The sequence below is a fragment of the Mesoplodon densirostris genome, chromosome X (genome assembly GCF_025265405.1).
Source record: "Mesoplodon densirostris isolate mMesDen1 chromosome X, mMesDen1 primary haplotype, whole genome shotgun sequence".
In the NCBI taxonomy this organism is placed as follows: Eukaryota; Metazoa; Chordata; class Mammalia; order Artiodactyla; family Ziphiidae; genus Mesoplodon; species Mesoplodon densirostris.
In genome coordinates, this window is record NC_082681.1 from 96,611,686 (window position 1) to 96,638,804 (window position 27,119).

The window sequence follows — 27,119 nt, forward strand, 5'->3', positions numbered from 1 at the left end:
AAGTGCAAGTTATTACACTTGGGACATGAGAGAATTCAGATAATGATCTGTTTGTTGTTCAAGGTTTTATATGAACGTGTGTGTCTCATATTCCCCAAATTATTTAGGACCTCAGCCATTCCAATTAAAAAGTAAAAACCTGTTGATTAAATCTAGCTTCTAAAATTTCTGAGATTTCATGGCATTTTATATGGTGGTTAATCAGAATGTACAAACTATATCAAAAGGGAAATGATTCATTTTTTGTATTCATTCCAGAATGAGCACATCAGTGTGATAGCTTTATTTTCTCATTTGGTATGCGATTACCACATTTGTCTTATTCTTAATGAAAGTAAGGATAATTCAATTCATTCTGGAAGAAAAGAGTGTTGTATGTGCTTAGATGAGCTCAACCCTGATGTATCAGGGGAGTGCTAAAATATGATGTAATAAAACAGCACAGAAGTTTTAGATTTATATAGTGGCCTAGATCAAAAGCGTTGTAACAGGTCAGGAGGGAAATATATATTGTGGACAGTTTCCTGAAACCAGGAATTTCAGAAAGTTAACGAACCCTAAGTCTTCTGAAGCACTGTACTTAAAATACTGTACCTGGTCTTTCTTGCTGCCCAGCACACCACCACACACCCTGCCCCAAGGGTGAGGCCCTTTGTGAGGTCCATTATCATCCTTGGGGATTGGTCCAAGAGACCATCAACCCTGCCAGAAAAGTAATCATTCGATTGTCCTGAAGTAAACAGCCTTGAATGGGGAAAGAAATCGCAGAACACCGACTGTGTCGCAAGTCCCCTGGTCTGTTTTCTTTAGGCATTTAAAACCCAGTAGCAAGCTGGGAAACAGGTTTACTTTCTCCTGTTCAGCACTCATGTCAGTAGCAGGGACCTCCGAGACCCTCCAAGGGGCCCTCCCAAGTTACTCCACCTGTGGGAGGGCCCCAGAGGTCTTTGGAGGCTCTGAGTGGGCCAGGAGTTGGGCTGCATCTCAGGCAGGTAGTTGATAGCAAGTGGCTGCAGCAAGGATCAGAACTGCCATAGCAGAGGGAGGGAAAAGCAAGGAACGGGGGCTCTGGGTAGGCCTGTGCTCAGAACTGCAGGTTTCCAGGGGATGTGCACAACCAGATCTGAGGATGGCTGTCTTGGTTGGAATTTAGTTAACCATATGTTTCAGTTAACTAGCATTTTTCTCCTTGCCCTTCACTTTTAGGAGAAAAACCTCAACAGAATATTGTAAGATTTATCTGGGATTTAAAAACCCATGTAATTACTAGACTGTATCTACCTATTTACCTATTATAGCACCCTATGTCCATGACTCTTGACAATTTGTGATTTTTTTTTTCTTTTCTTTTTTTTTTTTTTTTTTTGCGGTACGCGGGCCTCTCATGTTGTGGCCTCTCCCATTGCGGAGCACAGGCTCTGGACGCGCAGGCCCAGCGGCCATGGCTCACGGGACCAGCCGCTCCGCGGCATGTGGGATCTTCCCGGTCCAGGGCACGAACCCATGTCCCCTGCATCGGCAGGCGGACTCTCAACCACTGCGCCACCAGGGAAGCCCGACAATTTGTGATTTTTCACACCCTGGAGTAACATGAGGATCCCGAATCATCATTATTAGTAAATTAGATTAAATTATAGAGACAGGAAATTGTACTCACGTATTTGTGAAACATTTTCACCAAAGATATAATTAAATATTGTTTTTAAGTTGTGAAAAATTTTAAATCTGTAAAAGAAGCTGAAAGAATGGAGCAATGAATATCCAAGTTCTAACCTGGATGCGCCATTTGTTAACATTTTGTCATACATTTTTGTGTCATTTTCTCTCTCTCTCTCTCTCTCTCAACCATTTCCGAGTACCTCAGAGTACGTTATAGACATCATGACTTTCTACCCCTAAATACTGCAGCATGTATCCCCTAGGAATCTAGTCTTCTACATAATCACAGTATATTTATCACACCTGAGAAAGTAACATGAATTTTATACACACACACAGGATCCAGGATCCAATCAAAGTTTCCTTTGGCTGTCATCTTTTGTTGTTTTTTTTTAAATTCAGGCCCGTGGTGGCTCCATGCCCCTCCCCCCGCTCCTTGCCACTGTGTGCTCTGACTGACCTGGTTGTCACCTCTGCAGTCTCTTTTTTTTTAAATTAATTAATTTATTTTTGGTTGCCTTGGGTCTTCGTTACTCATTGCGGTGGCATCTCTTGTTGCGGAGCATGGCTCTAGGTGCGCAGGCTCAGCAGCTGTGACTCACAGGTTCTAGAGCGCAGGCTCGGTGGTTGTGGCACGTGGGCTTAGTTGCTCCGCGGCATGTGGGATCTTCCCGGACCAGGGCTCGAACCCGTGTCCCTTGCATTGGCAGGCGGATTCTTAACCTCTGCACCACCAGGGAAGCCCCTTTAGTCTCTTTTAATCTAGAACAATCCTCCCCTCCTCTTTTTTGTCTCTTATGACATTGAGAGTTTTTTTTTTTTTAAGGAGTCAGGATTTTCAGGATAATTGTCTTGCATAATGCCCTACAAAGTGGATTTTTTAAATTTGTTTTCCTCTTGAGTAGAGATAGATAATCATTTTTGGGGGGGGGCCAAAAATAATGTAAAAGTGATGTTATACTTTCTTGTTGCATCATATCAGGTGGTGCATGTTGTCAGACTGGCCTTTTATTAGTGATGTTAAATTTGATCACTTTAGACACCAGGTCTCTCCATAAGAGCACTGTTTTCCCTTTGTAACTAAAAAGTTACCTGTAGAGTGATCCTTTAACATCATATGAATAGTCAAATTCCCAACAACCTTTTACCCACTGGTAAAATTGTCTCCAAACAATTATTGCAGTGTGAGGGGCAAGTGGTGATTTTCTAATCCTGTCATTCCTTTCATGTTTATGACAATTATCTGTATAGAAGAGCTTTCAGCGGGTTTTCAATCTTATTTTCTATACCGAGGAAGTGAGAAATCTCTCCATTGTCTAAGTAATCAGTTCAAGCAAATTTTTACTTAATATTTGTGGGACTACAGAGTTGCATCTCCACAGGATCCCAGCAGGAATCTTGGGTATTATCACTGAGAAGGCAGAAGGAAGCAGATAGTTGTCATTTTTTTTTTGGCAGAGAAAAAAGTGATGCTAGAGAGACATGGCTGGAATTAGTACTTTCTAGAATCTGCACTGTGCAATTTGGTAGCCACTAGACACATGTGGCTGTTTAAATTTAAATTAATTAAAATGAAATAAAACTTAAAATGCAGTTCCTCAGTCATATTAACTACATTTCAAGTGCACAGTGGCCACATGTGGCTGGTGGCTACCACATTGGACAGTGCAGATCTAGAATACTGCCATCACTGCGGAAAGTTCTGTTGGATGATGTACATCTAGAATCACTCTCAAGTTCCCCCAAGCAAAATGTCGAACCAGTTTGGGATGAGGTTAGGGTGGCCCTGATTTTGTGAGTTTATCAGGTTATTCCAATGTTTCATACTCCATTGTTTGAATTCTGGCCTGGCCATGTGGGCCGAGGATAATAGATGAATTCCTCTTATGTTTCCAGGACTTGAATGAAAATAGTTAAAACCTGGTCTTTATAAGCAGTTCTTGTTAAACAGAATTTATTTTAATTCTTGTTAAACAATTTTTTTTCTCCTAGCAGAGGTTAGTTGAAAGAATAGAGGGGGCTAGACTTCATTTGGAAGCTTTTATTATGTTTGGCTTTATTTTCTTCATTGTAGGACAAGGCACACTTAAGCCTTTTCTCTTACCCATAGGTTTCCTATTTCACCTAGGCTGATAAAATCCATTTGTTTTATCTTTACTGCGTGGAAGCCACTTACAAAGGCAATACACCTGTTTCAGAATTCACAGTAGAGAAAGGAGAGACTGTCCGTGGCAGGTATGAGCTGCTGTGCTCTTGGCCATCCTGCCCGCCGTGTCCTTCAGGTCACATCATCTCGTTGCTCCTGCCCCACAGTAGCCTCTCTGTGGTTAGGCAGAAGGCTGCCGTGTCACCAGGCATTCCAGTAGGCTGTCTGGGAGACAGACTGGCAACCAGTACTCTGCCCCTCTCTCTGAGGCTTTACTGGGGAGCTCATCTATGCAAATTAGTCTGCCATGAAGTGGCTCCATGCGGCTGTAGAATCCACAGAACAAGACCTAATGTTGGATTCCTAGCTGTTGGTCTTACAGATCTGACACCATATAGAGGACATTTCTCTATGGAACGTACATTAGAGACTCTCAAAACAGGTGAGAGTTAAAGATCAACAGCTAGGAATTCAGTGTGACCTCTCCTCTACCACTTCAGTATGTTAGACACTTTGGGAGCACTGAGGCTCTCGTGTGACCTCTGTGGGTAGTCCTGGGGCCCCAGAATATTTCATTTACAAAAAAATCTCTGTGAGGTTTGTTGCTTAGAAGTCCCTGGATAGGGGCTTCCCTGGTGGCGCAGTGGTTGAGAGTCCACCTGCCGATGCAGGGAACGCGGGTTCGTGCCCCGGTCTGGGAAGGTCCCACGTGCCGCGGAGCGGCTGGGCCCGTGAGCCATGGCCGCTGAGCCTGCGCGTCCGGAGCCTGTGCTCCGCAACGGGAGAGGCCACAACAGTGAGAGGCCCACGTACCACAAAAAAAAAAAAAAAAAAAGTCCCTGGATAATGTCCAGCTATGAGGTCAAGCCTCCAGGCCTCAGAAACTCCTGCCAGAAATTGACCTCTAGACACAGCAAAGTCAATCTAATTCACTACAAAGATTCCATCAAACCTCAGGCCTGTGGGGAGGAAATCTGGTGCCAAGTACAGTATAGGTTTTAACAGAGTGCTCAGAACAGGGCCTGGCTTGGTGGGCACTCAGTAACTATTTGCTGAATGCATGAATTCATCTCGTGGTTTTTAAACCTTGCCTTCAGCAAAATATGGGATGACTGTTCTCTTTCCTTCTGTATCTCCTCACCCCTGTCCAGGGGGCACGCACCTTGGCTTAGTGCTCAGCAAGCCTGGAGTAAAACAGTGGAGGCTGCCAGTATGTCCGTGTTGTCTTCTATTCCTCCTTTCCATTAGTCTCTTTTCTCAAGATATATCCTGGGCATCACAGGTGGAGAAGCGGGAGGGAGAGGAGGAAAAACAAGGCACACATGGGGCTTTGCACATCCACTGTCTGCTCATCGGAGTCAGCGCCCTGGTGCCAGACAGCAAATAACACACGTGGTTGAGGCCATTCAGCACCTCTCTTCAAGCTCAAATCAGACCTGCTGAAAGCTGTGTTTTCTATTTGGCTTTTATGATCCCAGCCACTCTTTGCAGTATTGGAGGGAACATGTCATCCATGTCATCAGTGCCACAATTCTCTGCCTTACAATGAGGAAGGTTCAAGGATACAGAATTAACAGATACATAGGGCAACAGTTGCTATGTTGCTAAGCCAAGTCAGCTTACCCTAGTGCTTTCATGGAATTCGTTATAAGTGGATTGTGCCACCTTGCTTTTTCTTTCTGTCTTCAGTTGCTGATCTCAAACGTGTGAGTTCTCAGGTCATCTGTGCTGCAGGAGGATGCGGGGCCACCAGGATAGAAAGTTAACGATATGCATGCTGAAATATTTAGGGGAAGTGTACGGATGTCTGCGACTTTATTTGAATTCATCCAAAAAATAAGGTGGATGATAGAGAGAGGGCTAGGTATGTAATAAAGAAAATACAGCAAAATGTTAATGGTAGAATCTAGGTGAGGGGTATACAGGTATTCACTATAAATTCTTTCAAAACTTCCCTGAATATATGAAAAATTCCATAACAAAAGGTTAGGAAATAAAAGCAGGTCAGAGGGGAGTAAGGAAGCAGCAGAGAGGAAGAGGCCTGGGGCGGCAGGACCCACCTTTTGCTACCTGGGACCATCTGGTGCAGGAGGGCAGGCGGACAGTTTGCCCGCTGGTGCCGTTCCCCAGAGGTCTTGCTTAAGGTGTCAGCACACAGGTTGATTGCCCGGCCTACCCCTGGGATCTGATGTGGTGTATGACCTCTTTCGCACGACTTTTGCATGACAGCCTTCCCCTTCTTTTAGCTAACCACTCCTTCCACCTTGGGAAGATGGTCAGCCTCTTGGCTACTTTCAGCCAGCCTGGCCGCTATGGTCCAAGCTAATACTCTCTGTTTTTCTCCTTGTCTTTCTCTCTGATGACTTATAGAGTTGGTGTTGATCCAGATCAAGACCCACCACCCAACAATGACAGCTTCCAAGTCTTACAAGGGGTAAGTCACGAGAGATGCTTCTTCCCAGGGAGGTGTTATTAAAAGTAGCTAAAATTTATTGAACGTTTACTACATGCCAAGCAGTTTACGTGGATTCCCTCATTGTGGTCTTGACAAAAACCTTATGAATAGGAACTGTTATCCCCAGTTTACAGATTAGAAGCTGAAGTTTGAGAGTTGAAGTAAGTCATCTAAGGTCAGAGAATTAGAAAATGATGGAGGCAGGATTTGAGTCCAAAGTCCCTGTTCTTAAACAACATATTAAGGGGCCAAAAAGTGTGTTTAAGCTGACTCCCTACCTTCCAAGAATGGATATATGGATACATTGGTGGTTGGCTCGCGGTAACTGGTTCTGGGAAGGAGAGGGATGTGATCAACTCTCCAGCCCAGGGAATCTGAGCAAGAGAGGAGGGATGCTGGGTGACGGCGCAGCAGTAGCAGAGCAGCAGCCCTCAGCCCCATAGGCGATGAAGGTCACAGCAAGGCTAACGGTTAAGGTTTGGGCAGGATCGTGGTGGCAGTGACAGCCTGGAGTGGAAGCTGTAGAAGCAGGTGAGGGCAAGAGCGCTATGGCCGCATCTCGTGTGACAGCAGGGAAGAGTTCCTGCTGCGACAGAGAATCCTGATGGAGACCGGGGTGGGGCGGGGGTGGGGATGGTGGGGGAAGAGGCGCGTGCTCGTCCTTGGTTTTGCCATCTGCTCCGGTCACTCTTGCAGCATAATGCACTGCCCCAAACATAGGAAGGAAAGTGAACAACAATTTCGTATCCACATGCATTCTCTAGGTTTGGAAAGGGCATAGTCGGGACAGCTTGCCTTTGCTCCATGAAGAAACCTGGGGGTAACTCAACAGCTGGGAGCTGGAATCATCCAAAGGCTCATTCGCTCATATGTCTGGTGCCTGGGCTGGGAGGACTCAGACTAGGACCGGCGACTAGAATGCCTGTGATGGCCTCTCCATGGCCTCAGGGTATGGGACTTCTTATGTGATGGCTCAGGCTTCCAAAAGCCCGTGTCCCAGCAAGCAGGTTGGAGACTATGTGGCCCTTTCTGGCCTAACCTGGGGAGTCACACAGCATCACTTCCGTGATTACAACAAGTTGCTAGGGCCAGCCCAGATTCAGCGGGAGGAGATAGAGACCATCACCTCTGGATGGGAGGAGCATAAGCGAAGTGGCAGCCATGTTCTAAAGCTGCTGTATCAGCCCTGTTGTGGGGCTGGTGGGCTCATTCTGCCTCCAGGTTTTGCTCCTTCCCCAGGCCAGCATTTCCTGGGCAGGCAAGGTGGGGGAAGGGAAACTCACGATAGGAGCAGAGATTTGTTTCCAAAATGTTATTATTTGGCCTTGGGAGTGAAGAACTGTTTTGTTCAGCATAGAATACCCAGTGCTGAGCACAGTGCCTGGTCCATGGGGGGCCTGATCGGTATTTGTTGGGAAGATGGGGGAGTGAGAGCAGCACAGGGCCTGGGAAGCTTCACTCACCACGTACATGTGTTGTCCACAAAGCCACGTTGAGTGTTTCTTTTCCTTTCAGTCAACTTTGCATCACACTCATCATTGCACTTAATCCCAAATCCAGTCTGCATGTCTTAGATTCCCTAGGATCTTCTAAATGACTCCAGCTACCAAATCAGATTTAACACATCTCGCAAAATGTGGTGCCGCGTGGGGCCCAGGGGTGCCACCACAGCTTTCTCTGAGGGTGGTTACAGCCTGATGAGCCATTCTTGGGTTGATGCCCCTTAAGGGACACACAGCCATGACCTCTGAAAGTTCTAGGCATTTTGGGAAGAGCGTTCAGTGAGCTTCACTTGGAGATTTGGTGCCCAGTTTAATGGTGCTCCAGAAGACCTTTGCAGCTATATTAGAATTGGCCATTGTGCCAGTTGGGAACATGTGGTTTCAATGAGAAGCTCTTTTTGAAAAGTTGCTATTTGACTCGAGCTTTGATTAAGGACTTTAGAAAACAGGGGTTCAGGAACTGTGCACCTGGCAGCCAATTTAGAGTCTGACAGTTTGGGTTCCCCCAGACTGGGAGCTGAGGAAACCTGGGTGAAATTCATGATGGACATCCTCATTTCACCGAAGGGAAAATAATGGCTCTGGTAGGATACACATCCTCCATAGACCTGTGGCCAGTCAAGTTAATTTTGTAAGAAAAACAGGTCACTGCCAGGTGGATATCGAGGGTTTGGGGCAATTTCATCTTGACAGTTCCAAGTTGGTCAACACCGCCCCCCCTCCCCCCGGCCATTTTGCTGTTTTCCATTGCTCCTGCCTCTGGACTCAAGCATCTGTGAAAGGAAATATGTGAAATGGTTCGGTTGGTTTCATGTAGCTGAACGTACTATGTCTCAGAGACAGTGGGCTTTTAACTAGACTTAGTAACAAACTTGCTGTGGAAATGTTTGAAAAGCAGTGGGTCCTAAATGCTAAGGGTTCTGGCAGTGCATTTAGTCCATGCAGTGGTAGCTAAGGTAGCGCCCCCAGCCTCAGGCAGGGTGAACATTGGAAACCGCCCTTTGGGCCAATTTTGACCAGGCAGATGGTAGCCACTTCCGCTGCACTCCCAATGGCACCCCTTTGGCCAGCCCTGGTCAGGAGCTGTGTCACAGCTTCGCTTTGACCGCCCTCCTTCCAAACCTCATACGCAGTCGTGCAGAGGGCCCTCAAAGGCAGTTCTGTTGGCATTTTGAAAGTCTTTCAAGATTGCTGTCAGAGGGAAGAGATATGGGAACATATGTATATGTATAACTGATTCACTTTGTTATAAAGGAGAAACTAACACACCATTGTAAAGCAATTATACTCCAATAAAGATGTTAAAAAAAAAGATTGCTGTCAGACTGGGAAAAAAAGGCAAACTTCAAGTTCAGTTCTTCAGGACACCTTCTGAAAAATGACTCATGCCCTCATGCAGAAAGGGCCTCATTTCTCCAAGTCCTTCTGGCCCGACTTCTTGATCCAGTAAGCCATTAACAACAGGGCTGGGAGTGCTCAGTGGTCATGAGAAACCAGTAAAACAGAGAACTAAATGGGCTTCTCAGTTTTGGGTGAAACCCTGGGTTCCTTGCAGCTTCCGCTGAAATGGATCCAGGTCACATGCTCAATGTTGTCATGAAACTGAAATCAGAGGTGGGGGAAGTCCAGATGTTTGTTCCCCATCTTGCTAAAAGCAAACAAACAAACAAAAAAGTGATTTTTTTTTTTTTTTTTTTTTTTTTTTTTGCGGTACGCGGGCCCTCTCACTGTTGTGGCCTCTCCTGTTGCGGAGCACAGGCTCACGGACGCGCAGGCTCAGCGGCCATGGCTCACGGGCCCAGCCGCTCCACGGCATGTGGGATCCTCCCGGACCGGGGCACGAACCCGCGTCCCCTACATCAGCAGGCAGACTCTCAACCACCGCACCACCAGGGAAGCCCCAAAAAAGTGATATTTGATGGGAAAGCACAGTTTATAAGGAGCACAATTTTCCTCACCGGTCCTAGAAGCCCAAGGTTATAAGTAGAGTCATGGCTACAGAGCCACAGAATATTAGCTCATGTGGGCGAAAGAAGGGAGCTGTTGGCCAGAACTTTTGGCTCTGTGTGAGGGAAGCATGAGAATATTGTGGATAGGCTTCAGCTTCATGTCCCTGGCAAGTTTGACTCATTAGAACAAAACAAAACAAAATACTCAGCTGCTTTGTTTCTGTGGAGGTCTTGGTGACTTTGCAACCAAAACAAAAACAAGCCCAGCTGGAGGCAAGCTGCCTGGGCCTGGGGGTGGCCTCCCAACCCATTCAAGGGGGGATTTTTCATGCCAGATGCAGCTGAGATTTATGTTGGCCGGACACGCAGACACATCATTCACTTCCTTCCCCAAGTTTACAGAAGCGCGCTCATTGATGAGGCCGCTTTGGAGTAGGCAGGAACACGAATCTGAATGTATCCCGCCTCTGTCATCTCAGCAGGACAAGGTCACAAGCAGGATATTAGTGGAATGTGGGGGAAGGGAAACCACTGTGCTTGTGGTGTGTGTGTGTGTGTGTGTGTGTGTGTGTGTGTGTGTGTGTACCTGAAAACTGCAGAAACTCAGCTGTTTATAGTTGCATTCACATACACCTTTCTGGGCAAGTTGGATTTGTTTGTTCCTGGGTCCTCCCCCAGTTTCCTTCCAGGCTAAAATCTGACATCCAGTCCCTTAAATCTTTAACTTCAAACAGTTGCTGAAGTGCCTTTCCTCAGATTACTACTCTCTGACTGCCTTCCCCACCACACTTTTTTATTTTTCTGATGGCCTCCCTTGGCCCCTGATTTCCCTTTCTGCTATTCCTTTTTTTTTGTCTTAGAAGTTCAAAATTAACATTTATTCATTCATTTGACAAATATTTATGGAGCATCTGTTATATTTCAGACATTCTTGCAGGCTCTGGGAATACATTTGCAAACACGACAGATGAATCTCTGTCTTTAAGGGCTTAGTGACAATGTGATACAGGATAAGGGTGGAGAGTGGCAGAGGTGAGATGGTGGAGGGCTTTGTCTGCTTCTCCAAGAGGGACCGTGAACCTCCCCCTGCTGTTCCGAGTGTCCCCATGGACAGCAGCCCGGGCATCACCAGAGAGCTCGTTAGAAATGCAGCCTCTCAGGCCCCACCTGAACCCACAGAATCAGAATGTTCACTTTAACAGGGTGCCCAGGAGGGTTGTGTGCACTTTACAATTTGAGAAGCCCTGGTGGAGGCAGTGTGGAGCTCTTAATTCCCTGTTTTTAAACCCTGTGTTACCCGCTTCTGAGAAATCTTGGCCTCATCATCCCAGGGACATGAGAAAGACCCAAATCGGGTTGCATCAATTATGTACTCTTTTGCTCTGCATTAGTTTCATATCATTGCTGTAACAAATTGCCACAAACTCAGTGGCTTAAAACAACACAGTCTTATAGTTCTGTAGGTCAGAAGTCTGGTGGGTTCTACTGATTTCTCTCTTTTAGGTCTCTTAAAGCCAAAATCAAGGTGTCAGTGGGGTTGGGCTCTGGGGGAGAAGCCACTTCCAGTCTCCTTCAGGTTGTTGGTAGAATTCCCTTCCATGTGCTTGTAGGACTGAGGTCCTGTTTCCTTGCCAGCCATTGGCCAGGAGTCAAGCTCAGGTCCTAGAAGCACTCGTGTTTCCTGGCTCTTGACCCCCTCCACTTCCAACTATGAAAACTTCATGCTCTGAATCTCTCCTGCCTCTTCTCCCTCCACATCTCTCTGACTCTCTTCGCCCCCTTGTACACTTTTCAGGGCCCATGTGATTATACTGGGCCTACCTGGAAAACCTTAAGTCCACCCACAAAGCCCCTTTAGCCGTGTAACGTTAACAGACTCAGGCTCCAGGGATTAGGATGTAGAAATCTTTGGGGGGCAGGGGCAGTATTCTGCTCCATCTCTGAAAAAAAAATAAGCTGTTCTCATTATTGTAATGACCGTAACATAAAAAATACATCTCTTAACAATAAGAATGGAATGAAATATAACTCTACCCAGAAATCATTATTCATTAGTTCTAGAAAAATTATTTCAAAATAGGACCTTTTGCCACTCCCCAGGTCTTCAATCTGCTTTCTTTTTCTTCATCCCATATGTATCTGTCTGTTGATGTCTCCCCGTCTGGAAATGTGCTCCTCAAGTGGCAGGTGCGGGGTCTCATTCCTCTTTGTGTTTCCAGCACCCAGCATGGTACCTGGCACACAGTAGGTGCTTAATGAATGCAGGAGAAATAGCCATTCATTGTTTCATGCTCAAAAATTGGTGATAAGCAGAGCTAGTGGTATTTATTTTCCTGAAGGGGCTTCTCTATTAACAATTTCAGTAAAATGTTTTAAAATCCCTTGTGTAACTCATAAGGACAGAGAGCAGAATGGTGGTTACCAGGGGCTGGGGGATGGGGGAGGGGGAGATTTGGGGAGATGTTTAAGGGTACACACTTGCAACTAGTAGATAAACAAGTTCTGGAGAGCTAATGTACAGCATAGTGAATGTAGTCGACAATACTATATTATAAAGTTGCTAAGAGACTAGATCTTAATTGTGCTCACCACAAAATAGAAATGGTAATTATGTGACAGGATAGAGGCATTAGCTAACCTACGGTGGTAATCAAACTGCAATATATAAACATATCAAACCAACACTGGTGTACACCTTAAACATATGCAATGTTCTATGTCGATTATGTCTCAATTTAAACTTGTCCAGAGTCACACAGCAGGGCAAAGGCACAGTCAGGAGTAGAGCTAGGACTTGGACCCAGGTAGTCTGTTGAGAAAGCCTGTGATGGTTACACCTATGCCTCTTGGAGCACTCCATTGCCTTTGAAACATTTCTCAGAGATGCCAACCTTGTGCACAGCCTTGAAAGATGAATAGGGATCAGCCAGGTAGGTGTTGTGGGTGGAAGAAGGTGAGAGTATGCAAGGGTGTTCTGGATTCTAGAAGCAGGCTGAACTAAAGACATGGTGGGGTGTGAACCGTCCTGGTGGGGATGGAGGTTTTGAGGAGGGCATGGTGAGAGAGCCAAGTCCCCGCTTTTTCTCTGGGCAGCCCAGGCAGGCGACCCACCTACTGTAGGATCACCTGCACCCACACCGACCCCTGCTTTGAACCCGCAGGAAGGGCTGGCTGGCTTGTGAATGGTAGCCACCCAAATCATGCTAGGAAGCAGTTGTTGGTTGTCTTCTGGGTCAGCTTAAAAAAATCAGTCCTGTTCCACAGACCCTCCCCGATTTCCCCAAAGCCTCTATATGTGGATTTATCCAAGTTCTTCCTGTACATAATCATACTTCTGGCCCCATCTCTTAGAATAAGAAGTTGTTTAACACCCCCGTTACAGAGTTGCACTTTTTATTTGCCCTGAATTTGTAACCTTTCAGGGTTGGCTCTTAGTGTCTTACATTTCTAAGGTCGCTTTATCGTATTTGTGGACTGTAGGCATATCTCTTTGTAGCCTGAGAAGACCTTTTCTTAATTTGCCTTCAAAAAAAAGCCTTTCCCTTACTTTACTCATTTTCATTGTCCCTCTTGGGGCTTATATAGGTCAGTCTCCTGTAGCTTCCTTAAGGTGAGATGACAAGAACTTAAGTGTTTCAGGTGATGAGAATGCACTGTGATTTGATAATGCAGAGGTTAGGATGACAGAATAGGGGTTTGCCATTTTTATTGTCATTTTAGTGGAAGAGCAGACAAAAGTGACTTTGGGGAACTTGTCTTATGCCCAGTGGTTTATAGCATCCTTCCAGAAGATGTTTATCATCTTGCTAGTTTTTTCTTTAGTAAGATTCTACAGACACTTAGAACCAAGAGCTTAGAGCCTATCACTTTATAAAGAAGCATTTAATTTTTTTCGTAAAGTGGTCATCTCTCAAAAAAGTCATCTACCACCTTTCCACTCAGTCGTGTGGCATTTCGAAATCTCCCTAGAGTTGTCATTGGGCTAGCAATCAGTTACCTGAAGGAATGATTGTTTTCTGCAAATAGAGACATTTCTGTGCCCCCTTTTCCCTATGTGATTTATTAAAATGTGAAATAAAGTTGGTCTCTGGGGTCTCTCCTTTTTATTTCCTCATCCACAGAAGGGCCCATTTAACTAAGCCATTTGCATATATGTCACTTAAACATTCCTCAGATACCGTGGGGACTCTGTTTTTAAAAGTCATCTTTGCCGTTGGAAATATTAGGAATTTAAATAGTGCTTGCTAACTTCCCTCCCTATGCTTGTCTGTATCTTACTTACCTTCTCAGAGATTTCTGACTCCTTCTTGGCGTCTCTACTACAGGTAGAATTTACACCCACGGAGATTTGGAACTACATACTTGTAATCGTTGACTCAACTTTTATTTGGTTATTCTTTTTTTTTTTTTTTTTGCGGTATGCGGGCCTCTCACTGCCGCGACCTCTCCCGTTGCGGAGCACAGGCTCCGGATGCGCAGGCCCAGCGGCCATGGCTCATGGGCCCAGCCGCTCCGCGGCACGTGGGATCCTCCCGGACCGGGGCACGAACCCGCGACCCCTGCATCGGCAGGCGGACTCTCAACCACTGCGCCACCAGGGAAGCCCTGGTTATTCTTTTTTTTTTTTTTTTTTGCGGTACGCCGGCCTCTCACTGTTGTGGCCTCTCCCGTTGCGGAGCACAGGCTCCGGATGCGCAGGCTCAGCAGCCGTGGCTCACGGGCCCAGCCGCTCCGCGGCATGTGGGATCTTCCCGGACCGGGGCACGAACCCGTGTCCCCTGCATTGGCAGGCGGACTCTCAACCACTGCGCCGCCAGGGAAGTCCTATTTGGTTATTCTTGATTGCCCCTTACTTGTAGAGCTGCCTCTCCCTAGAACATTCAAGAGGAGGATGATAAAAATGGCTGCGCTTCACAAGCAGCCTGTACTTTCAGAGCTTGTCATCCAGCAATATAGAACCCCAGCACTGCCCTCAGACTGCTGCCATCAGCCCACTTTTTAATATCAATTGTGCTGCTTATCCTACTCGCACAGAACAGATTTCCTAAACCACAAATGAATGCTTGATTGTGCCAGTTACTTTGAAAATGAAATGATGGGGATGTTTGAGTTGGAAAGGCATGAGAGGAGTAGTAAAGGAGCGTACTACTTGAGGGCAGAGAAAATAACAGAGATGCTGATTCTGGCTCCCTTTCCCCTGCCCACCCCCACCCCCCTTCCTAAAGCTGGGAGGGCAAGTTACTAACTGCCTGGAACACAATGCAGGTGCCTGGGTGAGGACCACAAAGAGTCCTTGGCTGGTTTGTCAGGAAACTCAACCAAGTGTGATTTCCCCAGGCCAGCTGTGGGGGACCTGGAAAGTTGGTTTTACAGACGCTTTCTTTAATCTTCTCTATAAATCAATTTTGGCCTGTTAGGATCTAGACTACTTTAGGGTAATTAACCTGCTAAAAGACACTCTGAGGGGCTTCCCTGGTGGCGCAGTGGTTGGGAGTCCGCCTGCTGGTGCAGGGGACACGGGTTCATGCCCCGGTCCGGGAGGATCCCACATGCCGCGGAGCGGCTGGGCCCGTGAGCCATGGCTGCTGGGCCTGCGCATCCGGAGCCTGTGCTCCGCAGTGGGAGAGGCCACAACAGTGAGAGGCCCACACATCTAAAAAAAAAAAAAAAAAAAAAAAAAACACTCTGAGGAAAATTACAGTAAAAATGCCAAAAGAAATTTTATACTACATTGAGTTGGTCTACCCTCAGACATAACCAAGCCTGTTTCTTTGGGGATTGATTTGTCTGCCTTTTGGATTTATTTGATTTCTTTTAAAATATTACCTCCCGATAAATCTTTGAAATTTTGGTGATACAGGATGTTTGACTCTGAGCTCAAAATCTCTAAAGGTTATGGTTAAAAGGGAAGCTTTTCCCCCTATTTCAATCCCTTTTCTGCAACTAAGTATCTTTCTTCTTGTTTGTTCCTAGGATGGTCCAGATACTGCCAGAGGAAACCGGACAAAGCAGGAGAGTGCATGGCTATTCAGGCTGTGGTACAGCTTTGACCACAAGTATCCTTTTACGAGGATTCCCTGTATTTGTGAAACATCAGTGATGAAATCCTCTTGTTGAGTTGTCAGTGAATGACTTCTGATGAGCAAGGAAAGATGTCTGCTTGCTGCTACAGGTGTAGTCAGTCCTCTCTTGGGACACATGCAATGATCATTCAACCACAGGCAGTCATAACAAGCATCTCTCTGGCCAAGAGGAATGTTTGTTTGCACATCATTAGGGTAGCCAGTCCACAGCCTGGTAGACTCACGTGGCTCTTCAGAGCTTTGTGTCCAAGGGAAATATGCCTGTGTAGGTGAATTAGTTAAAATTCCACTTGAACCATGCTGTGGTCAGGAAGGGAAGTGGAGGTTGGCCAGTTAATCCATGTGGAGAGGATGATTCCTATTGGCTGAACTGAGTCTGGCCAAGTCTGATCCTGGCCTTAAATGGATCACATGCAAGGCAGACTCTGTTCTAGTAGATTCACTTGGCCCCAGGTGAAAAATTAAAAACCAAAAAGTTACACTTTCATGGCTTCTTAGGTTGACATAGCAGTCAAATGGGTAGGTAGCTTATATATGGTCTTTGGAGACTTTGAAAGTATTTAAAATTTTTTTATTGACGTAAAGAATATGTATAGGAAAGTACATAAATCATAATTGCTCTGCGAGTTATTGCAAAATAAGTACACTCAATACCAAACAGGTCACGAAACACAAAATTACCAGTTCCCCTCATGCCATAACCCAATTACTGCCCCTTTCTCCTCCCCAAATGTAGCCACTCTCCTGACTTCAGCAACACTTAATAATATTACCTGTTTCTGAACTTTGTATAAATATGATTATAGAGTGTTTATATTTTAGTATCTGGTTTGTTTGGCTTGACATTATTTGTGTGATTCATCCATGTTGTAGCTCTAGTTCATCTATTTTCATTGCTGTATAGTATTTCATTATATGACTATCATAATTTATTTATCATCCTATTGATGAACATGTAGATTATTTCTAATTTGGAGCTACGATGAAAAATACCGCTATGAACATTCTTATACATGTCTTTTGGTGCATGTATACGTACATTTTTCTTGGGACTATACCCAGCAGTGAAATTGCTGAGTCATAGGACATGCAAAGGTTCAACTTTAGAAGATGGTGTCAAACAGGTTTATAAAATGGTGGTACCACTTTTCACACTTACCTCTAGTGTATGAGAGTTCCATTTGCTCCACATCCTCACTGATGGTTGGTATTGCCAGTCTTGTTAATTTTAGCCTTTCTAGTGGATTTGTAGTGGTATTTTATTGTGGTTTTTTTAAATGGAAGTATAGTTGATTTACATATTAGTTTCAGGTGTACAACACAGTGATTCAATATTTTTATAGATTATACTCCTTTGTGGTTTTAATTTGCATTTACCTAGTGACTAATGAGGTTGAGCACCTTACCATATATTTACTGACCCTTTGGTATGTTCCTTTGTGAAGTGTCTGTTCAAGTCTCTTCCCATTTTTCTCTTGGGTCATTGGCCTTTTTATTACCGATTTTAAGAGTTCCTATGTATTCTAGATATGAGTATTTTGCTAGTTATATGTGATAAAAAATATCTTCTCTACTTGTGACTTGCCTTTTCACTTTTAGATAGAATCTTTTGATGAACAAAAGGTCCAATCCAATTTCTTGATCTTATCTGTTCTGGTTATTATTGTTTGTGTTCTGTTTTAGAAATCTTTGTCAACTCCAAAGTCATAAAGCCAATTTCCTATGATATCTTCTAGGAGCTTTATTGTTTACCTTCTGTACATCTGTGTTTGTTTTTTTTTTAAATAAGTGACAGACATGAGCAATGAAAATGTATAGAGATAATTTGAGATGTTCTAGATGAGGTTATCATCTTTCATCTTTCAGAGATGATTTACCTTACATCTGGTCAGTGGCAAGGTTAGGGGAATTAGCAATTCCAGATCACTTTAATCCAATCGGGAATAAAGGTGATATGAATCTGGGCTTCAGTTCCTGTGAGGGTTAATCTGTTTTCTGTGTGCCCTTTCTTCTAGGGTTCCAACCTAGAGTCTAGAGTATTTATGTAGACTTCCTCAGAAGACCCTGGACTCCAGTTTTTGTCAGATTCACTCTGTTTTGTGAGTCTTCCAGATGTTCTGCTTAGCTTCTCAGGTGCTTTTAGGGAAATCGTGGCTCACTGTGTACAGGGCTCACCTCTTGGATTTCCTTTTCCAGACTCTGGCCCTCTTCACTGCCATGGTAGCTTTCTGATGCCATTAAGCAGAACATTTTGTTGTGTTTTATTTTCCCAGCTTTTCTAGTTAGCCTCAGTGGAAAAGATGGCTCAAATTACCTTGTTTGCTATTAACTAAAATAGAACCCCCAGGGATTTTTTTTAAGTCATATGAACTTTGTCTACATTGTAATTCAGAATGCATGTTACTCACTGGGCTTGGAAAGAATGTAGAGAAAATTGGAGAGAGTTCACAGGAGAGTGATGAAAAGCTAAAGTGATAGATCATTTGGACAGTAAATGAATAAGGAAACATTGGGCTTGAACTACATTTTAGACTAAATGACATTTAGGCATATACAGAACATTCCATCCAACAACAGAATATACATTCTCCTCAAGTGCACATGGAACATTCTCCAGGATAGATCATATGTTGGGTCACAAAACAAGTCTTAGCAAACTTATGAAAATTGAAATCATACCAAGTATCTTTTCCGACCACAATAGTATGAAACTAGAAATCAGTAGCAGGAGAAAAACTGGAAAGTTCAAAAATATGTGGACATTAAACAACACACTCCTAAACAATCAATGGGTCAATGGAGAAATCAGAAGAGAAATTTAAAAATTATCTTGAGACTAATGAAAATGGAAACACAACACAGGAAAACTTATGGGATGCAACAAAAGCAGTTTTGACTCATAGTGATAAGTGATACATTAAGTGATACATTAAGAAAAAAGGAAGATCTGAAACAACCTAACTTTACTCTTCAAGGAACTAGAAAAAGAAGAACAAACAAAGCCCAAAATTAGTAGAAGGAAGGAAATAACAAAGGCCAGAGCAGAAGTAAATAAAATAGAGACTCAGAAAACAATAGAAAAGATCAACGAAACTAAAAGTTGGTTTTTTGAAAAGATGAACAAAATTGATAAGCATTTAGTTAGACTAAGAAGAAGACTCAAGTAAATAACATCAAATGAAAGAGGAGACATTATAACTAATACCACAGAAATATATAGGCTCATAAGAGACTACTGTGAACAATTATTCACCAAAAATCGTATTACCTAAAAGAAATGGATAAACTCCTGGAAACATGCAACTTACCAAGACTGGATCATGAAGACATAGAAAATCTGAACAGACCAATACAAGTAAGGACATTGAATCAGTAATTTAAAACCTCACAGCAAAGAAAAGCCCAGGACTATATGGCTTCACTGGTGAATTCTACCAACCATTTAAAGAAGAATTAATCCAGGAATTCCCTGGAGGTCCAGTGGTTAGGACTCCAGGCTCTCACTGCCGAGAGCCCAGGTTCAATCCCTGGTGGGGGAACTAAGATCCCACAAGCCATGCGGTGCAGCCAAAAAAAAAAAAAAAGAAAAAAGAAAAAAAGAATTAACTCTTCTCAAACTCTTCCAAAAAATTGAAGATGGGGGAATACTCCCAAATTCATTTTTTGAGGACAGCATGGCCCTGATATTAAAGCCCACCAAGGACACTACAAGAAAAGAAAATTACAGGCCAGTATCCCTGGTGAACATAGACGTAAAAATCTTCAACAAAATACTAAAAAACTGAATTCTATAGCACATTAAAAGGATCAGACATCATAATCAAGTGGGATTTATCCCTGGGGGATGCCACATAATCAATGTGAACACCACATTAACAAAATAAAAATCATGTGATCATCTCAATAGATGCAGAAAAAAACATTTGACAAAATCCAGCATTCTTTTATGATAAAAACTCTCAACAAATTAGGTATAGATGGAATGTAACTCAACATAATAAAGGCCACATATGACAAACCCACAGCTAATGTGATACTCAATGGTGAAAAGCTGAAAGCTTTTCCTGTCAGATCTGGAGCAAGGCAAGGTTGTGCACTGTTGCCACGTCTATTCAACACAGTACTGGAAGTCCTAACCAGAGCAGTTAGGCAAGAAAAAGAAATAAAAGGCATACAAATCAGAAAAGTAGAAGTAAAATTGTCTCTGCAGATGACATGATCTCACATATAGAAAACCCTAAAGATTCTACCAGGAAATTGTTTGAAGCTTTTAAACTAAATCACTAAAGTTACAGGAGATAATATCAGCATACAAAAATCAGTTGCATTTCTATATACTAACAATGAACTATCCAAAAAAGAAATTAAGAAAACAATTCCATTACAGTAGCATCAGAAACAATAAAATACTTAGGAATAAATTTAACCAAGGAGTGAAGATTTATATACTGAAAATTAAAGAACATTGACAAAAGAAATTGAAGAAGACACAAGTAAACGGAAAAATACCTGTGTTCATGGATTGGAAGAATTAATATTGTTAAAATGTCCACACTGCCCAAAGCGACCTACAGGTTCAGTATACTCTCTATCAAAACTCTGATGGTATTTTTCACAGAAAAAGAAAAACCATCCTAAAATTTGTATGGAACCACGAAAGAACCTAAGTAGCTAAAGCCATCTTGAGGGAAAAGAACAGAGGTGGAGGCATCACACTTCCTGATTTCAAATTATATTACAAAGTTACAGTAATCAAAAAAGTATGGCACTGGCATAAAAACAGACACACAGATCAAAGGAACAGAATAAGAAGTCCAGAAATAAACCCTTGCATATAGAGTCAAGACCAACATGCCAAGGAAACACAGTGGGGAAAGGGCAGTCTCTTTAATAAATGGTGCTAGGAAAACTGGACAGCCACATGCAAAAGAATGAAACTGGACCTCATTCTTATACCACTCATAAAAATCAACTCAAAATGGATTAAAAACTTAAATGTAAGACCTGAAACCATAAAACTCCGAGATGAAAACAAAGGGGAAAAGCTCCTTGACATTGGTCTTGGCACTGATTTGTTGTTGTTGTTGAGTTTGACACCAAAAGCGCAGGCAACAAAAGCAAAAATAAACACGTGTAAAATTTTTTACATCAAACTAAAAAATTTCTGCAAATCAAAGGAAACCATCAACAAAATGAAAGTCCTAGGATGAAAAAAATTTTTCTGAGCTTAGAATTCTATACCCAAACTGTTAATCAAAAATGAGCAAAGGGCTTCCCTGGTGGCGCACTGGTTGAGAGCCCGCCTGCCGATGCAGGGGACGTGGGTTCGTGCCCCGGTCCAGGAAGATCCCACGTGCCGCAGAGCGGCTGGGCCCGTGAGCCATGGCTGCTGAGCCTGTGCGTCTGGAGCCTGTGCTCCGCGGGGGGAGAAGCCACAACAGTGAGAGGCCCGCGTACCGCAAAAAAAAAAAAAAAAAAAAAGCAAAAATAAAGGAGGGTGGCTTTCAGACATGCAAGAATTCGGAAAGTTTAGCACCGTGCAGACTCTATAAGAAGGGGGGAAAATAACATAAGGATTAAACAAAACAAAATCCAACTAAGGGGACAGTGATTTGTTGTAACCCAGAAGAAGTGAACACAATCAAAAAGAAATTAAAAGATCTTTTTTTTTGCAAGATACTCAAATGTTCTTTTCTAACAGAGTTTAAATGACATTGTATTACATCTCCTTTAATAGTATTCCAACCACTCTGCTTGGTTACAGTGAATAATATTCATAAATTACATTTTTACAAGTGCTGCTTATTGGTCTTTAACATTAGGCTCAATCCATAGATAAAGCAGATATTTGCTTATTAGTTACAGAATGCAAATGTTATATACCTACAGTATAAAATTAATTATAAATAAAAATTAGAAAGGAAAAAATTGAAAAGAGGCAGGAATGTAAATGAATTAAATTTACCATCCTTCATAAAAGGGAGCTAAAAGCTGACTACAGTTTATAAATCAGGAAATAGGCGGAAAAAACTGTATTCTATAAAGTTGTAATGGTAAATTACCAGAAAGACTGGGTGGGAGGGAGGCTTGATATTTCATTTTTGCCCTTCCAACAATCTGAATATTTAAAATCTATCTGTAAATATTTTTTCTCTTTTAAAGAAGTTGTTAGAGGGCCTTCTGTATTTGGGAAGAGCGAGCTTGTCTTTGAACTGCCCAAGACAGGGAACTGAAAGGTAACCTCTGGGTTCCCTGGAACTCTTTTGTATTAGTCATTCTGCAAATCCAGCTGCTGTCAGCTTCTGAGCTGAAGACACAAGAAAACTGATAGGCCTGTAGGGGCTGTTTCTAGGAATGAGGACAGCAGTCAGAGGGGGCTTGTTCTGCTTATAGAGTCCCAGCAGAGCCCACACATCCTCCTTTGATGAGTAATTCCCAGTCAAAATTTTACCCAGGGGTCACCCTTCCATCTCCTCCTGTAGAGAAGCCTTTTCTCTCTCGTGCTGCTCTGAATGAAGACAGGAAGTGATGGTGCTAGGAGCAGTCATCTGCTTGGGTACAGACAGCTGTGACTCCTTCTCACCTGCCTTTAAAGTCTCTTGGCCATTCCTGCATTTGAGTTGGCCCTGTAGGTCTCCACCTTTTCCACATTGCTTCGGCTCTGGGTATCAGAAATGATCCCAGCTCCATTGTAATGTGACACAGGGCTGCACATTTGCCAGCACAAATATCCGTAGATTGGCAAACCCTGAGCCGGTCTCCACAGAACAGTTGACCTTCATGTTAGAACAGGGGGCTCAATTGAGGGCAGGTTTGCTTCTCAGGGGACACTGAGCCATGTCAGGAGACATTTTTGTTGTCACACCTGAGGGAAGGGTTGGGGGTGCTCTAGTGGGTAGAGGCCAGAGATGCTGCTAGACATCCTACAACGCAGGACAGCCCCCTACGACAAAGGGTGATCTGGCCCACAATGCCACTAGTGTCGAGGTGGAGAAACTGTGTTGGAGAGTCTGGGAGAGAGGCAGCGGGTAGAGGGTAGAATAGTCCTGTATGGGAAGGTGGGAGGTTGAGGTCTGAGTGACCTTCGTGAAACCATTTTGCCTTTTGCCGAGTCCTCTCAGGTCCTGTCCACCTCGAACATTTCCACCATGTGACCTCTGGGGAGAGGGGACCCAGGGGCTGTAACATCTCCACTCCAGCTACACGATTTCCTGTTTCCAAAACATGAGCTGGTTGTGTGTCAAAAGCTGGAAGGCTGATCAAAACCAGAATTTTCATTCAGCATAACAAAGAAGGCAGAAGGATGTTCTAATTAATCAGATATTCTTTGTAACTGAAAATGAGGAACCGCAAACCTGAAAGTTAACAGTTAACATTTAAGGCTGATGGGGCATAGTTTAATCTTGGATTCAGACTGTTGCAGACTACAGGTACTTTCTGTATTGTACTGGTAAAATGGGGGAAAAGAGGCTTTTGTGGGGTAGAATGCCAGATGATTTACTCTTTGGGATTTCTAAACACATTTTGTTGGGTCTGTGTTTTCTTTGCAGGCACTTTTCCTTAATTCTCTTTTTAAAGTTACTTGAAGCCCATCCTCACACACAGTGGCCCCCCATTAACCACCACTCTCCCAGCCTGGTGTGGCTTGCTCGCTCGGTGTCTGACCAGTCCCCAGGTGTACGAGGTAAGTACAGCATGGCCGGGTTGCCATGGTAACACTGCAGTTCTGCTATGGCCTTTGCTTTGAATTTCCACCAAACGTGACAGAGAACAGCATCAATGTCTCCTTCTCTTAAAGATAGTTGAGGCTTCCAGCCTCCCCAGCCCCTCCCCATATACAAATGGAATTCCCGTGCCACCTCTGATAAACTGTTTTTAAATTACAAAAAATGGGTCAGATGCCAAGAACACCATTTCCTTAGAACTGCTCCCGGTTTTGTAAAGTGATTTTTAATGCTTATGGTGAGTTTTTAGTGGAATATGAGCCTAGGTAATAATGCTAATTACCTTTCCTTTTATGTTGGAAGGATACAGACCAATAGATTAAAAAGTTACTTTTATAATTTCCCATCCCATTTTATTTAATAGCTCTGTCTTTTTTTGAATGCTGAATAGTTTGCTCAGTTTGGACCTCTGTGTAAAGTGACAGTGTGGGCCATTTGGATGTGTTTTATCATCAGAAACAAAGGGTAGTGACTCGGCATCCTCACTTCTCCCACTAAAGAAGCTCCAATTGATTACACTGTTTGATTTTGTTTCACTGGGCTTACGTGTTTCTTTGCCTTCTAGCTCTAGTCTCTTTTAACCAGTTTCTAAAGCCTTCCTTCTTACTTAGGTTTTACAAGGGTCACCTTTCATGTCTCTGTAATAGTAAAGTAACTAACCCACTATGAAAACTTTATAAAAACCTTACCTAATCGGAAGCTTACCAACTATTCCTCACACATCAGTTAGGGGTATTTGGCCTACTTTGAACTCAGCATAAACTCAATATACTTCCAGGGACTTAAATTGAAAGTGCTCCCCTCACCGCTTCCAGAGCCTGCCCAAGGTTTGCTTCCTGGGGTAATGTTTTGGCTGTGGACTCCCACAGCCAACCCAAGATGCAGTGACTTGGGCTACAGGCAAGAACCACCCTCCATTCTGCTGCTATTGCCTTGGGCTGGGGTCCTGACTGGGGTCCCAGCCACCTCCAGACACGGAGAGGCCTGCTACTGAGAGACTGAGAGCAGAGAGTCTTTGGAAGTTTAACTGAGGAAGCCAGAGGTGAGAGAATGGATGGGGCTCCATGTGGAGTCTAGTGCCGGGTGAGGGCATCAGATGAGCCATTCTCTGGGCTGTTTGACACACTTTTGGGTGGCCCCTCCATCACCTGTAGGGCGTTTTATACTTCACCAAGATTCTTTGGGAGATATGAAAGATGTTCGTTATTCCTCATTTCCACTAACTCTAAACGAAATTTAGGTTTGAGAACCGCCTGGAAAACAGTGTTCTTCCACTTAATGAAAATGATGTGTGGATATTTAAATGCACACATTCCCACGACACTCTTGCTTGCAGGTGTTTGCAGGGTTATTTCACTCCATTTCCATAGCAGCCCTCACTGGACAGCTAGTTATGTAATTACACAAACCTTCAGCTGAACAAAACTTTTGTCAATCCTGTCATCTGGAATTCGAGGGTGTGGGATGGTTTTGTCGTCAGCATAGAACATTCCTTAAGCTTCCATCTGGAAATCCCTCTCCACTGGGTTTTACTACGTCCTTGTTTCTGAGTGACCTTACCTGGGGTACTATTTGTCTGGACTTGTGAGTTTCATCATGGAATGGGACAATTTTGGCCCTGCTTCCCACTGCGTGGGGTCAGAGTGGGCCACACCGGAGCTTCCATCTGGGGGTTCCTCTGTGCTGCTGGGGAGGGAGGGGCTTGGCTCCATTTGCAGAATTCCCTGCACATGCAGTTGTTCTGTATTCCTCTCTGTCCCCGTGTGGCTCCTAACCTCGAATCAGCAAAATACGTGCCAGGAGAGTCTTCTGAACATTGGGAGCTAAGGAGCCCTGGGAGAGAGATTTTGACAGAGATGAACAAAAACATTACTTAGCACATGTATGAATGGGAGAAATGGAACGTGCTAAGACAGGGAACATGATGTCATCTGTCGTTAAGAAAACCATCATGGAACAGATGGAGTTTCAGGACTTTCAGAACTACTAATGGGGAGGAGGAAATTGGGGAGTTTGGAGTGAGCTTTAGAATTATGCTCTGCCCGAGTCGAGGGTGTTCATTGAACTGTACATTTGCTCCCTGCCTCATTCCGGTGAGGGTTGGAGGCAGCAATCAAGAGGACTTGTGTGCTTGCCTGTTAAAAAAGTCGGAGCCCTGGTTAAGTGGAGCCACACTGTGGAGAGTGGAGAAGCCGACGTCACTGAGAAACAATGCAGAAAACAAGCATGTGCTTGTCACCCTTACGTGCCCAGAGATGGGCCAGAACCCACGGGTCCTCCCTGGGTCGGTGCATTTAACAGGCGTTCATCTAGCACCTCCTAAGAGGTCAGCAGCTCAAGCAAGGGCGCCAGGAAGAGGAGGAGATCACTGCTGTTCGGTGGTTTCTCACGTAGATGGGGATCCCCGGCCCGGACACGGGAGAATCTACCTCAGCCTCGGGCAGCGAGACTGAGTGGGGGCCACGTGGCTCTCAGGGAGGCATGCTCAGCATCCCACACCAAGGAGACCCTGTCGTGTAGAGGCTGAAGGACCGCAAATGCACTTTGAAGGTAGATGGGAAATAGGAGAGAAAGAACCGTTTACGTGGAGCAGCTTGGAAGCATATGTTTGCCATTCAAGGAAGAAGCTCCCCGTGTTTGACGGCTGTGCAGCGGGGGCGCGGGGAGTGTACCACCCCTTGCTTTGCTTGTTAAACCATCAGAGGGTGAAAGGTTGTGCCTGACTTCATGCTGCTTCCTGACACTCTCCCCGTAGTCTCGTAGTTTCAAGTGGCTGCCACTTAGCCTGCTTTGCTCAGCCTTGTCTGTTCTGCTACCACCGCAGCCTAGCATGAGATGCCCCACCAGTCCTCTTCCCGACGGGGTGATTTTTCACATCTTTTATGTGAGTAGAACCAGTCTAGGGACAGCATAAATCCTAACTCTGCTTCCAAGCAGCTGGACAGCCACAGGCAAATTCCATGGGTTCTCTCAGGTTTTCTTCTCTGTGACCCGAGTGTTTGTGCCCTTCATAGGGAAGGGGTGAGGATCAAATGAGAGCTTCTGTGATGTTCCTGGCAGGCGTATAATAGGTGCTCGAGAAAACGTCCCCTCCCTCTCTGTCCCTCACTTCATCCACCTGAGGGCTTCCTTCCCATCAGGGTGTTTCTGTGGGGACAGGAAGGAAATCCTAATTATGGCTTATCCTCTTCCCTGAATTGCTGACTAGGACAAAGAGTAGTTCAACTGTAAACCAGGTGGGTTTAGGGTGGTTTGTACAGGGCAGGAGGCTGCCTCCACCCCCGGAAAACCTTCCCAAAGAAGAGAGGACTTGAAACCTATTTGTAGGTTTGCCCAGGGACCTTACTCCTTCCTACCTTTGTGGGTTGGGAAGCCGAAAATTGGAGCTGATCTCCCTTTCTTCCCTTTTGTCACTTTTTGTTCCCAAGCTGTCAGGCATTTAAAATCAGAACTGCTTTCTGGTGTTTGAAGTGCTGGTTCAGCAACAGCCTTACATTGACTAGCACTCTACAGTTTACATCCAGTTATCATGCTAGAGGTCAAGGCAGGCAAGTTTTATGATCCCTCTTTTCAGAGGAGGAGCTGAGGTTGGGGTTGGCTT

General features: G+C 44.3%; 1 protein-coding gene across 1 annotated transcript in view; it reads left to right on the plus strand.

Annotated features, from left to right (window-relative positions):
• The window catches only part of SLC9A7 (solute carrier family 9 member A7), a 149,465-nt gene that overhangs the window by 115,010 nt on the left and 7,336 nt on the right, over positions 1-27,119 (plus strand). The window contains exons 14-16 of the mRNA XM_060086593.1: positions 6,176-6,239; positions 15,685-15,767; positions 23,373-23,478. Coding sequence (XP_059942576.1) covers positions 6,176-6,239; positions 15,685-15,767; positions 23,373-23,478 — 253 coding nt within the window. The remainder of the gene's footprint in view (positions 1-6,175; positions 6,240-15,684; positions 15,768-23,372; positions 23,479-27,119) is intronic.